Here is a 14,858-nt window from a genome sequence, read left to right on the forward strand (position 1 = left end):
GGAGCGGTCGGTGGACACAGGAGAGTGGCGGTCCGTCGGCGAGCGGCGTCCTCCGTCGGGGTGCCTGCAGAAAAGCCGGTGGCCGGGTTTTCCGGCGCCGGCCCTCCGATGCTTAAGTCAGAGGGGGGGAAACTGCGTTTAAAGGAGAAAGGAGAGAAGTTTTTCAGAGTTTCCTGTGTTCAACCCCCCTTGAGAAGCAAGGGTCCCCTTTTTATAGGGGGGTCGGATTACCTGTGATGTGATTGGGCGAGACCGTCGTACGGCTCGGCACGTTGCTTGGACTGGCACACGATCAGGTGAATCATTGCATTGATGTCGGAGGTGAGGCCGGGGTCAGAGACTTATCACGGCTGACAGGACCCTGCTGAGCTGATTTGCCGTGGAGAGTTGAGGATCCGTAGATAATAGGAGCCATGCGCATTAATTGTTGAGTAAGCCGGAGATGCGCATTAATTGTTGAGTAAGCCGGAGATGCGCATTAATTGTTGAGTAAGTCGGAGACGTGCATTAATTGTTGAGTGAACCGTGGGTTTGCGGAGATCATGCGTAATAAATGCTGGGGCAGTGGCAGGATATGGCCCTCGGCCGGACCTCGGAAGGGTACGGCTGTGGTAGGTGGGCGACAAGGACGGACCTCCGAGGTCGGGAACTCTCTAGGTCGGACGTTCTGAGGTCGGACGTTCCGAGGTCGGGCGCCGACCTTGGTCGTCCAAGATCGGCAGACATGCAGTCTTCTAGTGGCGAGGTTGCTATGTTCTGGGGAAAACCGCATTCCCCCAACAATCACCATGTAAATACACAGAGTTCTAGAGTTGATAATAGGCATGGCTTGGGCGCAAAAAAATATCAACTTTAAATATATCCAGCCTAAAATTTGTCTAAAAATGAATATAGTTTACACTCAAGGCTCGGATTATGATCAACTCTAATCTAGATCATTTGTCTTTGAGACTTCTTAAGAATCTAATGACAGGTATGACATTTACCATGCGAAGAACTCTCTCAAGCCTCTCTCAGTACATTCAATCCAACATAAATGAATATAAAAATAAATATGCAGATACTAATCGCTTATCGCAAACAGCTTCTTAGGTAGCCAGTCCATGGATCTCATTGCAAATATACTTTTATTTATGTAAATTTGCTCCCAAGCATTCAAATGTCCATAATTTACTACCAAAGGGAGCACTCGATACAATTATCAAACTTATTTAATAATTTTAGTAGGTGAGATCATAACCATTTTTTTAAAATAAATAATATGTTAGCGGAATCCCGTCGAGCGAGATGTTCCCATAAGGGTATTTTCGTCATCTAAAAAGCTCGTGCCTTGCCAACCGAGTTCGTCCACTTTAAACGAGATCACAACCGTCGTTTTCTGATCCAACGTATCAGACGGTCGAAACCATCTCGCTATCAGCGATACAGCGAATCCCGATTTCGAACCGAACCCCCTTCGCCATTTATAACCTCCTTCCCGGGCAAGCCACAGCTTAAACACACACACACACACACACACACACACACACACACACACACACACACACAGAGACGATAAGGGCTCACCGCCTCTCCAAAGGGGAAGAATTCGGAGGGAGACGAGAAGATCTGATCCAAACGCCGTCGATTTGGCGATCGGACGGTCAGTATCACCTAATTCTTGGAATCGTCGGCGCGTTCTTCATGGTTTCTTGATCCGATCTCCAGGTTCGATCACGATTCAAGAAATTCTCCCAAAGTTTCCCCGATTTTTCATTTCAGGAAATCGTTTTTGATGGTATATTTTGTGGAAATTGACTCGATCTTTTCCTAATTCTTTAGCAATCTAGATGTTACCGAGCTTTATTGTAATCATCTGCTACATAAGATTAGTTCTTTTTTTTTTAGCACATCACAAGATTAGTTTCCTGAAAGAGATTAGAGCATAAAGATGCTGATATTTCTCTCTGATTCAAAGAAATATTCTGAAAATTTGAAAGGAAAATCGGAAAACGATCTGGAAATCGAGGTTTGGTTTTAATTTGTTGGGAATGTTGTTCTGGTGCTCTCGCGTTCTCCCCTGAATGCCCTCAAATGCTAGGTAACATCCTCTCTTCTATTTCTTGAATAGGTGAAAAATAACAAAAGGAAGAAAAGACCATCAACTGAAGAAAACCCTCGCTCTTATCTTTAAATTATAACCTTTCATTGAATTTATTTTTTATTTTTTCATTTTTTGTGAATTCGATCATGCAGTGTACAGTATCTGGCACTTTGAGTTCATTTGGAGTTGCTGCATATATTTCTTGGGTTCTGAATTGATTTGAGTCTTTTCAGCAGATGGTGGTTTGATATCAACTGTTATAAGTTCTTGTCCTCAATTTAATAATGAATTCTGAGAAGCCTTTTGCAGTGCATCAGAGCATGATTTTTTTAGACATGACCGCAGAATATACAATCTATAAAAACTTGAACACTTTCAGGATTGTTGCATATTTTTCTTGGGCTGTTGATTAATTTTGAGTAATGTCAGTTTCCTTCTTCCCCTTGTTGAGCATTGATAGAAAGCTAAGGCAATAGATTTTAATGAGTTGGAGGCAAGTGAAGGACTTTGAAGTGTGGATTGCAATATTATGGTGTTGAAATCATTCCTTAATCACACTCATGATCCGACTCCTAGTGCTGTTCGCTGTGGCACTTTGAAATGTAAGAAACGTAAAATTTTTCCTTCATTGAACCTTGAAGCTTCTACTAGTCTTGTTTCTGGCTTCTCAGATTAACTGATAATGGATGTCATCGCTGTAGTGTTTTTTTGTGGTGACTCCTAGGTTGTATATAAGACCAATATTTATATTTATCTAGGAGCTTGCTCATTGTTTATATTGTTTATTAGCCATTCTTGAAGGAGATGAGTGCTCTAGATTTTTTTTTTGATCGTCTAAGATCTAAAGGTGTATGTAATTTCTCAATAAATAGTTGAGATATTATGTTTAACAATTTGTAAGTTTCTTTTTACCGATAGTGTTCACACTATTCTCTCCTAATTAATCATGTATTATTTTTTAATCATTGAAAATGTGGCGGAACATGAATATAAGCATATTTGTGACGGTAATGGTCTAATTCCTGTTAGAATCTTGCAGTATCTAAATTGACAGAAACATAAAGCTTTTAGGTTTGATCAGTTGAATGCTTTTGTTTGTGTTGTCATGATAGAGGTCCTTTGCAAGACAATTATATCAGTATCTGTGATCTCGTTACAAGGTAATCATCAATAAATTTTGTTGAGTCTAGACACATGAAATTTCAAACTGACAGTATAATTGTTCTTCCCAAGATTTTTTTAATCTGCACAGTATGCAAACTGGCACTGCTTCCTGTATTATTTCTCTTGGTTTATGTATCCCTTTTGCCCGCTTTCCTATTGAGTATGTAGAAAACCAAATTTTGTCAAGTGGCCAAATCTGGTCTTTGGTATGGTGTAAACACTATATGAGATATTTGATGGTCTCTAGCCCATATATCAAATTTTATACTATCTCCTCCATGTAAAGGAAAAAATACTGTTCTAGAGAGTTCTCTTGTGTCAACCAGTGGTCCATCAGCACTGACATTTCATCAGCTAAGAGGCAGTTTGTACTTTTATTGGTAAATGAAGATTTGTAAAAGCTGATCCCAGAAAGTAGTGTTAGGTTCGTGACTTTAGCATTTAGCACTGTCTCACTAAGGGATATTTAAGACAAATTTTTATAGCTGGGCTGTAGGTCTGTGAGTTCTCATATCCAAATCTATGCCCTTATTGACTGAGTAAGGTGGTTGATAAGGTCTAAAACAGAGGGCTGAATGCCAGTATGTTTTGAAGCAATAATCATCAGGCTTTTAACATTGTGTTGTGTCATATTTTGGGCACATCTAGGGTTTACTCTCAAGTACTGAACATGAGGTCTGTGATTAGCGCTTCTTTTCTAATACTTATTTTGTTTCTTTTTAGCAATGGAAGCCAGAACTTCTGCTGAGATTTCAGACCATGTCTATAAGAATCATTTCCATTTTAGATAGCATTTGCTAGATTTGCTTAAGTGGGTAGCGTAGCAAGCTGAACACAATCCAAGCTTATTCATTATAGAGCAAAAGGATAATGTAAAATTAACCAATTATTCAGGACATCTCTAGGGGAAAATAATTGAACATCTGTACTCTTGTCCCATCTTTATTATTGTGAAAAATGCATTATTTTTGCAGTGTTTTTTTTAAGCTATGATTTTGATGTACTATCCTCTCAAAAAAAAAAAAAAAATGAAGCACTACGTATGATGCCAGGAACTTACTGTAGTCAATTATAATCCATACATAGATCTGCTAAATACTTACTGTAGTCAATTATAATCCATACATAGATCTGCTAAATAAGTTACATATCTTATTGGCTATTGGAACAAGGAATAATTAATCTTGGACACAATGCAGGGAGATGTAGTTCATATTAATGTTGTAGCATGAATTTGAGTAGGGAAGGTTTATTTTTGTCAACAGGAGTGATCCCCTCTAGCACCCTAGAGTTAGTGTATTGTGTTGTATGCTGCTTCATAGTTATTGGAAATTCCTTTAGAAAGGGATGTTCATTATTTTACGTCTGAGTTATATGTCATCTGAAGTGTGGTTCTGCCTTCAAATGTGTTGTAGAGTGACTTGCATGATGTTTGGCATTCTACTAGAGGTTCTGCAAATTTTAGGACATGGGAGATTTGCAGTATTTTTGCCAGATTTGAAGAATTATCACTCATGTACTGGTTATGTTAATCATCTGTCAGGTGGATCTACGACATTTTTCACAAAAATAAACTGTTTTTATAAAAATCGCTTCAGTAGATGGTTTGGGTTAGCTGCATTATTGCATGATCAGTTTATATATAAATTATGAAGCCGTGAGTAATATTTTCTTATCATGTGCAATGTGTCGCATAAGCTCAAGAGAACAATATGCGTGTATTTTGGGTTTGTCTTCCTACAACACTATTATGATAAACAAAAGACTGCTAACTTCATTTATTACGTTTTGGTTTCCAGTTCTCTTCTCAAGCTTCGTCTACTCTTCTCTTAACATTCTTATCCACTGTTGTTGCGTTACCATTAAAATTTTAGCAATTTGTACAATCTGCTGTTTTTTCTTGAATTTTCTTCTCCATTTTGTTAGAAAAAAATACAGGCAATAAATCTAGGAATCAAATCGAATTGGCACTCCAAAATTCAATGAACCGATTCAGTTATTTTTCTGTTTCTATTTTTCTTTAAGTTTGAAATTTAAATTATCGCTTCTTTTTGGGTCTTTGTTAAAACTTGTGAATTTCTGACAGGGAGGAGGCCATTCAGGCAAGCAGGAGGGTAATTCGGTCATTTCAGATGCTTATTATCACGTCCCCTGGCTAACCAACTCGTCGTCTCGTCCTAAGTACACATATAAAGGGCATTGACGTGATTTGAAGTGAAGCGTCCCGCGGGGGAAGTATAGAGTCGATGACGGAGAGATACGTCTCCATGAACGTGGGCAGCAGCACCGGCACCGATCAGACGGCCAGCAGTGGCGGATCCGTATCGTGGCTGGACTCATCTGCCGCCCGGCTGCCGCGCTTCTCCTCCCCGACCTCCAACGCATTCCTCACCCCGGCCTTCAACGCCTGCGCCGCGAACCCCAAGTCCACCGGCTCCCCCGACGTCGACCCCTCCCTCCTCCGGTACACCCGCTCCCGCCTCCCCCTCTCCGTCTCCTCCTCCTCCGCCTCCAACTCCCCCGGCCCCCACTCCACGGCCCGGAAGCGCCTCCACCGCCTCCTCTACCTCCGCTCCTCCCTCAGCTCCCTTTCGTCATCATCGCCGCTTTCTCCCATCGAGAACCTTCCTTCGGCGCTCGCGAGGTCGCCGAAGATGTACAAGACGCCGGTGAAGGTGGAGGTGGAGGAGGACGTGCTGGTCATGGACGGGGTCCTCGTCACCGATTCCGAATCGGCCCGGCCGAGGTCGTCGGTCTCCGAGTTCGGATCGACCGGGTCGTCATCGTCCTCGTCTTCAGCCAATGATGGCGGCGGCAATAGTCTCTACAAGACGGAGATCTGCCGGTCGTGGGACGAATTGGGGTTCTGCCGTTACGGTTCCAAGTGCCAGGTTGGTCTCTCTCTCTCTCTCTCCCCCCCAAAATGGATATAATCTTGCTATCCTTGACAGGCCTCATCATAATATGGGACGCTTGACCAATTCTCTTGGTTTCAAATTTTGTAGTATGCTCACGGGAAGGAGGAACTGCGCGGCACTCGCAGTACGAGGCCAAAATCAGAGGTAATTTTAAATCTCATCTTCGTTGATGTTGCATGTTGCATAAATATTGATTTACTCGCTGTGTTCCTCTACAGCCGCTGAATTTAGAAATGAACTTTTTTCACTTTATAAAACTGCACATCTCAATAGGATAAAAAAATGTACGCGTAATGCAGTTGTAACCGATACGAAATATTCTGCACCAAATTTGAAGTGCATCTCCGAGTCAGTCCTTGCAGCAATCATGGAAACCAAAGGCAATACTAAAGTTTTTTTTTTTTTTTCTCCCGTTCCTTTAATTTAAACTATAAAGGTAGATTTTAGCTTTTAGCCATAATGAATTTATAAATTTATCCTAATAAAGAATTGCGTTTGATCCTTTTAAATTTTAAAAAGATAATGGAAATCTCTATTCAAGGTTTTTAGCTGTCCTTGTACAAGTGGTGGAATGACATTGACTTTGTCTATAAAAAAATCATGAAATCCTGATTAAACTATAGTTTTAGTGAAAAATACACTTCACACCTCATCACTGCCAGTTAGGAGCTATTGGCCGAGGGTTCCAGATCAACGAAACTGGTGCCAAAAGTCACTTCACGAAGTGAAGGCCAATAGTGCAAGCTGCTCTCCATGTGCCAATATAATAATTCCAAGTTATATAATTAGGCGCTAAGTAAAAATATGCAGGTAGCTATAGCATCGGTCTTTGTTTAAAAGAAAATGTTATTTTAAGACGAAAGTCAAAATTGAACAGCCGATCATTTGTAATTGATGGTAAAATAGCTACCATTTTGTTATTGTGTTACTTTATAAATGATGTCTGGTTTGTGTATTGACTTCATATTATCTAATTGGATGATAATTTTTCAATGCGAGTTTGTTACTTCTGCTTCACAGCGGTATAATAAATCCAAAATCATGCCTTTTTTGTTATCCAAAACCATGTATTAGAAAATGTTTTTGGTACGCACCCACTAATGTGTTATTTGTTTAATAATATTTTCATCACCTCCTATGTTGATTCTGCAATTGTAAGGAGGCACTAAAGTTGGTGCAGAATCATACCGGTTTATTTATCAATAAATAAATTGCTGATTTTGTTCATAACTAGTTCATAGTCTGGAAGAGCTTGAAGATAAAGTATGAAGATGGTACTTACACAGTTGAGAATGATTTATTTAGTACTCATCTTAGTGTATTTTAGAGCTATTTATTATTTTTAATATCTTTTATTTAAGTAATCCATGAGAATATTAGTTGAAAAACTGGTGCTTTCATGCGTCTTCGCTTGGCAGCGGGCTAAACCGGTTTTGGCGTGGATCAGTTTACTCTCTAGCGGGTCAACGTGCAAAATATATTGGGCATTATAAGCATGGCATAACGTATATTTTTTTATTTTTGTTTTTTGTTTTCCCTCCTCGCTTGCCAACGAAGTTATAATCCGTATCCTTTGTATAATGTTACAGGTGGGCGGGCAGAGCGGCAAATCGGTGCCAATTGCTGGGTCGTACGCGTACCGGAACCGATTCCGCTATCACCCCTCGGCGTTTTCGTCGTCGGCGTCGGCGACCACCAGAGCTATCGCCGCTCCCGCGGCCAAGGCCACCATAATGAGGGCGGAGGTGGGCTCCACGGCCGTGGCGGCTCCTACAGTCTCTCCAAGGCGATCATTATCAGAGCCGTCGTTTATCTGGCCGCCGACCCAAGAGGAGGAGGCGTACATAAACCAGGTGCTCTACGGCCCCAGCCAGCGCCGGAGGCTGCCCGTCTTCTGTGAGATCTGCCCACAGTGAGTGATGTTTTGCCGCGCCCCTCCATATATTGCTGCCGTGATGTCTCTCGAGTCTCTTCTCCTCACATGCACCTGGGATGTGGTGGTAAACTACACACCATCAAAAACCGCGAACCTTTTACTACTGTTGATAACCACAGTAGGTTACTCTCTCTTTATCTCGTTTTATTTCTCCATGCTCGATAAAAGAATACGACAGATTACTAGGTCTTCTGACTGTTTCCATGAAATTGTGCTATCTCTGTAAAGTGAGCTGAGTTCTATCATTGCACGTAGCGGAAGATCACGCACTCTATCAGTATCTGTTCCTTCACTTGTGCAATGCATGTCCGGTATTTTCTGTTTCAATTTCTTCCCTCGTTTTGGAGCTGTCGATTCCACCAAAACTTATCATACTGCTTAATTGTCAGGTAAAGAAAATCAGCAAGTAGCCCAGCTTTAATGTTTGATTTATAGTTGGACAAGCTGGGCTGCAGCCCAGTAGTTGCAACCCTTGTATGGACTCTTATACAGGTACCGTAGCTGGGCTGTAGCCCAGTTTGATCCCTGACTTCAAACCAGGCTCAATATTGTTTTTTTCGGGGGGTAAAGGCTCCTTATTGTCATTCACTGGCAGATTTCACATACTCTTGCAAGCTTGGATTTCCAACGCCACTCTTGCTTCGTTCTTCATTCTTCTTTCTGGTTCTAATTTGACTTTTGAGCTCATACTCTCGAAAATTTCCTGTTCTTCTTCAGTTTGGTCACCGCGTGACATTTCGTGTTTCGTGTCATGGTGCGAGCCTATCCAAGATAAATTTGATACACTATTACAAGTTTTTTTAAATCCTAATTGTACTTCCTATTCTAGAGTGGTTTCACATTCCATTGCAGCAGAAAAGAAAAAGAGTAATTTCACTCCAATTTGAAATACACGAGCCATTTCCGTGAAGAAGAAAAGGTCTCCTGATGCAACTCTCTCCCCCTTTTCACAAAAGTCCACAAGCACATCAAACCACAGAATCAATCTGTTTTTAGAATAAATTGATTGTGTTAGCAAAAGGAAAAAGAATAATCTGATTGAAAGATGAGAAAAGCCACAAGAACCATCAAAAATTACCCTCACATGCTTTATTTGAATAAAGAAACCACTGAGACAAGACTCAAACGTACACTTCCTCAAAAAGTAGTACTAACACACTACAGTACAATACTGACAGAATTAAGAAACTTCCTTGCAATAAAAAAAAATGATCAATAATACCGGACTAAAACAAACACCTTAGACAGAAAAGTACACTCCGCATTGAGAGTAATCAAACTGAGAGAATAAAAGATCGTTATTGAAGGACTCCTATTAACATACCAGACAAGCAAATATAGCTACCTCGAAAATGATGTAATTGCAAGTAGAAACAAACCATTTCAGCCAGCTCTTACAAACACATACTACAAATACAAACCACATTAAGGACAATCTATTTGAAAGGAAAGAACCATCGGAGCTAATTCCTACAAACACATTCAGCTACAAATTTATATCTAACAATCGATTTAAAGCTCTGCATCCGGGTCTCCTTCCGGCCTGGAGACGGTCCTCTTAACCTTCTCTTTGGTCTTATGCATGGCTTCCCCTGCCACCTTAGCTGCTGACTCTGCTGTATGCGCTACCGTCTCTTTGCTTTTCTCAAAGCTTCTCGTGGCAGCCTCCTTCACCACTTCCCCTGCGCTTGAGTCTCTCCTACGGTACCTTTTTTTTCCAATGCAACAGACAAACGATTCAGCTACTGCAAAACTTTCCCAGTATAAACTTAAGGAAGACGGAGAATACTTCACAAAAAAGCTCTGGAAGAATGTTAAGGAAGAATTCCGAGCTATACAAGAAAATTGCCGCTTTACTTGCACTTTTTTTATGTAATGTATTATCGAATGAAGGAATCATTGAGAAGGAAAAATTATCAGAACATATTTAGTATGTAATGAAAAACAATAAGTTGAATGTAATTCATGGCATTTATAGGTGCAGCCCTTAACACCATGCACATCTCACTTAAATTCCGGACAGCTCATGCATAAGCAAGTCGATGTTCATCAAGTCACTGAAAAATACTGCAATTATTCATGATGTTTTCAAAAATTGAAGGATAGCTTAGCTTAATTTGATGAAATTAGTTAAATAATCTCCATGATTTATTAATCCACAATTTCACGTAATTATTCATGATGTTCTCATAAGGTGCTTCCGAAACATTTCAAACTATCCAAAAATTATTATGCTGCTGCGGCTCATGCATTATGCTATAGCGATTTATCCTTTCTTTTCCCCCTAAATTCACTTACGTTGTGTTGAATGTCCTGCAGAAAGCAGAATGACCGAATTTTCTTTCTCCATTAGAAATTATGATTCTATACCACTCGCTGTTTGGCTTGTGTCATAATTCAAAAATCCTAAAAACATAAAATCCAATATTTCGACTCATTCTGTAACTCTTGATCCCTAATCTCTTGGAATTTTCCACAATTAAACTTCTTTCAGAGCCAAAGACCTTCAAAAGGCTCGATTTTATGCCCCCAAAAAATGCTCAACCTCCAAGCTAGAAATTTCCATATCAAGAAAATACTGCATTACTTACATTATAATCTTCCATAAGCAGCCATTCCATACTCAATTCCTAAATATTCCATCGTTCTTCACGATCAAATAGTCACCCATAACTATGATAAACGAAACGAGCCCAAGAACAATTCAGCAATTAAAAGCCTAGCCCTGAGCCATCTAAAAAGCGTTTGTTAACCTTGGTATGACCACAAACAAATGTAACGATCCCACCCAATCCTTGCGTAGGATAAGCAAATACGCATGCATGAGAGGGGATATATATTAATTGGAAGCAAGAACTAACTGACCAGGATTCAGGTGGCCGGAAATTCATCCAGGCAAGTTTGGCCCAGGTTCTGATGGCATCCCACCGGCTCGTGAGCGCGGTCATGCCGATGGCCCTCTCGGCGGGGTCTGGCTCCTGCTTCTCTCCCAACTCTTTGTCGACTCTCCCATCCCCGCTCCCTCTATCTCCATCTCCATGGTGGTCTCCTCGGACTGGGGATAGGATAAGAGGAGAGAGAACAAGGAATGATAGTGATAGGAGAAGAAGTATCGAAGAGAGAGAGTAGCTTGGGGTGGCGGGGGGTCTTCGTCCTCCTCCCACTCCGTTAGCCATGCCTGGTCCTCAGCCTGGGCGGCATGGAAACCAGCAGGTCCATAGCCGGTTTATTAGAACTGGATTTGCGCGAAGGACAGTTTCCTCGTAGCACGTGACACGTGGCTTGAGACGTGTCATATAGCCTCGCTCTCTCCACATTCCACAATCGTGTCGTGTGGGATCGTGCGTTGTTTTTATTTTTATTATTATTTGTATCTTTACTGCTATTATTTTTTTAAACAAATCTAGCGGGGCAAATTCCCGTCCGCTTCCTTGTATCCACGCATGCAAGGTTCAAATGCCTCGTGCGCTACCATTTGTTAATCAAGGGTCGAAGTGAGAGTCGAAGCAAATCCTGCAACTATAATTCAGCCATTCATGATTGTTTGGATAAGCTAGACTTGTATTTAAACGTGGGGAATGATTTGCTTTGCTGCACAAGAATATATATATATATATATATATATATTGGTGACCTTAGATGTGTAAACATATGGGATGTATTTGATTCATCAGAATTGGAATCGAAATTAGATTGGATCAAAATCGAAATCGAAATGGCCATAATGCCCCACATTTTTTGTTAGTAATTAGAGTCATAATTGGAATCGAAATAGGATATGATACTAAAGAAGAATGGGGATTGGGTTTGGAAGGGTTGGAACCTCCTACAATCGAAATAGGAATAAAACTCCTTCCAACCAAATGGCTAGAATAAGAGATACACATTTTCATTCCAAAGTCCAACTTCCTCCAAACAAACATGCCCATAAATCTCTATGAAGAGAGTGAGTTTCTACTTTATATTTTTACTTTTTTCTATAATAACATAAAGAGGGTGGCGAAGACCAATGACCTCAATTACCTAGTCCAATCCAAATAATCAAATTTGGGTCGAAACTGCGAGTAGTGTTAGTTATGGAGCTGAATTATAGTATGGCTGATCTAATAGAGAAAATATTGGACATTCAACTCCAATAATGCATGGCAATCAAATTTCTTACATGGCTAATCAAGCAATAGAGCTTTAGGATATAATGTAAATGATAATATAGGGCATGTATAGAAATTTCTATGAAACCTATACAATTATTTGACAACGAGAGAAAAATCCTTATAAGAGTCTATTTAGATAATCTAGCAGAAAATTTTGGTCCAACATGAATTTTGTTGAATTTGTGGATTAGGTAGCTCACATGGGCAATCTACACAGCCCAACCTCCACCCTCCCTCCCAGCTAGTATCCTGGAGAGGCAAAAAAAAAAAAAAAACCTCTATGAGTTTTTTTTCTCTCTCTTTTTTCTCTTCTTTCCTTCTCTTTACAATCCCTCTCTCCCCAATTCCTGCAAGATATTCCTACAGGAATACCTAAACATGCCTTAAATAGGATTATTACTCTCTATATCTAATTTAATCTTATCAAAAATCTATTTCACCCGTTCTTATCATATTTCATGGCAAATCTATGTCACTTATTTTAAGAATTATTTATGTAATGGAATTGCCTGTTGGCTCAAGAAGAGAGGATGCCAAGCTGCTGCCGGACCCAATTCTATATTTTAATACATAAAGTAAGTGACACAACTCTTGCCAAAACCTAAAACCAGGAAAGTCATTCTAAGTGATTGTTACACTTATATGGGGATATCCAATCATTCTATATAAATTTTTGCAGGGCTTCTCTTGTGAGTTTTAACCAATAAGACGTTATCCCTACTGGTATAGCATGAAAACATTGGAGGTGTGACCTCACCTTAATCGACTAAAATTTCTTGACTATTGTTCTCCATCTATATGGACCCTGGCCCTTGTAAATTTTTATTTTCTTTTATCCCTTCCTATCTTAGTGGCTCAGGTGCATCATACATGTAGAACTTCTATACTTGCTAACTAATGTTAAGAGAATGAGAATTATTTTAATTTTGCATTAAAACGAGGCCTGACCTACTGATTTGTATCTTGAGCTAATTTAATAAGACTTTGAACTCAGCTGATGTCACTGTGGGTTGGTTCGTGTTGTTCTTGGTGTTGTACTGGCCAAGGTGAGGTTGGACCGAGTAAATTCGAGTGTGATGGTTGGCATAATCAAGAAAATATGAAAGGTAAGTTTTGAAGAGTTCATAAAATGTCCAAACAAACTCCGTCAAGCTATACTGATGTACGAAGAGATCACAATAAGAACGAATCAGATCGACTCGACTAATATGACAGATAGAATGGGTAGATAGTTGAGGTTATATTGTATTGATTTAGTTTGGACTTTGTCTCATTTTTGTTATCTTCCGCCGTAGATGGATTACCAATGGGAGCTAAGTCGAAGATCTCGGTTGTCGTCGTAGGTGGTTGATAAACTACGATTGCAGTTTGATTTAGGAAATCCTAACATTGTGAGGCTTAATGGACAAAGAAAACGATAGAGACTTCTGGATATATGCTTGGCATTTTAATAATTTTTACTAGAAGTTCCATTCAGTTTTATCTTCCAAAATTTTGGAAGGTAGGCATAAAGAAAGTCCATCTAAAATTATACTAGGCATGCTTATGTTCAAATGTAACTGGATTTTGTGAAGCGCCTGAGGGAAAGGGATAACATTTGCCTAGATATAACCTAGTTCTTTTTATCATACTTCAGTTGGCATAAATTGTTTGTCATAAATTGTTTTGGCTGTGGTGTGGCTTAGGTTAATCTTTTAGTCGATCACAGAAAAATTAATCTCAATTCAGAACAAGTAGGTTTGCACATGGGTTTAGTTAACATAAGCTCTCCGTGGCTTCAACTCATCAGTGGGGCCTAAACCGACATAGTTATTCAGGCCCTAATTCAAGTCTAGGTCTAAATAATGACTTGCCTACGAAATTGGATTAGGCTTAGATCGTATTTTCATCTATCCATATCAGTTTGGTCCGACTCAGCAGATATTAGGGGTCATAGCGGTAAAATATTAATCTGACTTAAATCTTCCAATCTAACTTAATTCAAAAATCCATAATTTAACAAAAATATGACTTTAAAATCCCTAACCTCCCTATAAGCCAACTTCTTGCTACCTTTGGGTTTGTATATTGAGTATTGAAGTTATTAGTTATAGATTGCATGCTTAATTGAAGTAGAACCGTGTCTCCATTATATATTAGCACTTTCTTTCAATTATCTTCATTATCATATATACTATTATCTCTTTATCTTCGAGAGGCAAAGGAATACATAATTTTACAATCTTACATGGATTACGGTTGACTCGATTAACCTATACAGACGACCGATGAATCGATCCAATCTGGCCTAACTAGCCGATGATGAGCCTGAATTTAAAACCGTGATTCGAGAGAAAACCAGATCCACATCAAGAAACACTCTCACTTAAATCCTCCTTTTTTTAAAAAAGATTAGGTCCCAAGCCATGTGGTTCCACCACCTCCCAAAAGGGGTGGATGGTTAGGTGCACCAGAAAGTAGGTGCCCAATCTGGCATAAGGGGAATGTGGAGAGTGGGTGCAAAGAGTATTGCTATCGTCCTCCATGGGAATTTGGAAACTGGATACCCTGAGAAGCTTCCCGCTGCCCTCTTCGCAAGAATTTCCGGTTAGAAGAGCTGGCGT

General features: G+C 39.9%; 2 protein-coding genes across 2 annotated transcripts; one reads left to right on the forward strand and one right to left on the reverse strand.

The window, feature by feature from the left end:
- The first annotated feature begins 1,468 nt into the window (after positions 1-1,468).
- Positions 1,469-8,428, forward strand: LOC103722702 (uncharacterized). The gene is made up of 4 exons (XM_008813351.5): positions 1,469-1,707; positions 5,334-6,138; positions 6,253-6,309; positions 7,755-8,428. The coding sequence occupies exons 2-4, from the start codon at positions 5,494-5,496 to the stop codon at positions 8,079-8,081; spliced, it is 1,029 nt and encodes a 342-aa protein (XP_008811573.1). The 5' UTR covers positions 1,469-1,707; positions 5,334-5,493; the 3' UTR covers positions 8,082-8,428.
- Positions 8,429-9,163: 735 nt separating this feature from the next.
- On the reverse strand, positions 9,164-11,321 carry LOC103722703 (uncharacterized). The gene is made up of 2 exons (XM_008813353.4): positions 10,967-11,321; positions 9,164-9,809 (listed from the first exon to the last, which is right to left on the reverse strand). Exons 1-2 carry the CDS (start codon positions 11,275-11,277, stop codon positions 9,614-9,616), a joined length of 507 nt encoding a protein of 168 aa, XP_008811575.1. The 5' UTR covers positions 11,278-11,321; the 3' UTR covers positions 9,164-9,613.
- Between the last annotated feature and the right edge of the window lie 3,537 nt (positions 11,322-14,858).

This window comes from Phoenix dactylifera, chromosome 5 (genome assembly GCF_051530095.1).
Source record: "Phoenix dactylifera cultivar Ajwa chromosome 5, Ajwa_hap1_PhDact_Kaust_v1.1, whole genome shotgun sequence".
NCBI lineage: Eukaryota > Viridiplantae > Streptophyta > Magnoliopsida > Arecales > Arecaceae > Phoenix > Phoenix dactylifera.

Coding starts and splice junctions, on each gene's coding strand:
- LOC103722703 (XM_008813353.4), bottom strand. CDS start 11,277: ATGGCTAACGGAGTGGGAGGAGGACGAAGACCCCCCGCCACCCCAAGC. Junction 9,810..10,966: donor TTCCGGCCACCTGAATCCTG/GTCAGTTAGTTC, acceptor TGGAAAAAAAAG/GTACCGTAGGAGAGACTCAA.
- LOC103722702 (XM_008813351.5), top strand. CDS start 5,494: ATGACGGAGAGATACGTCTCCATGAACGTGGGCAGCAGCACCGGCACC. Junction 6,139..6,252: donor GTTACGGTTCCAAGTGCCAG/GTTGGTCTCTCT, acceptor CAAATTTTGTAG/TATGCTCACGGGAAGGAGGA. Junction 6,310..7,754: donor GTACGAGGCCAAAATCAGAG/GTAATTTTAAAT, acceptor ATAATGTTACAG/GTGGGCGGGCAGAGCGGCAA.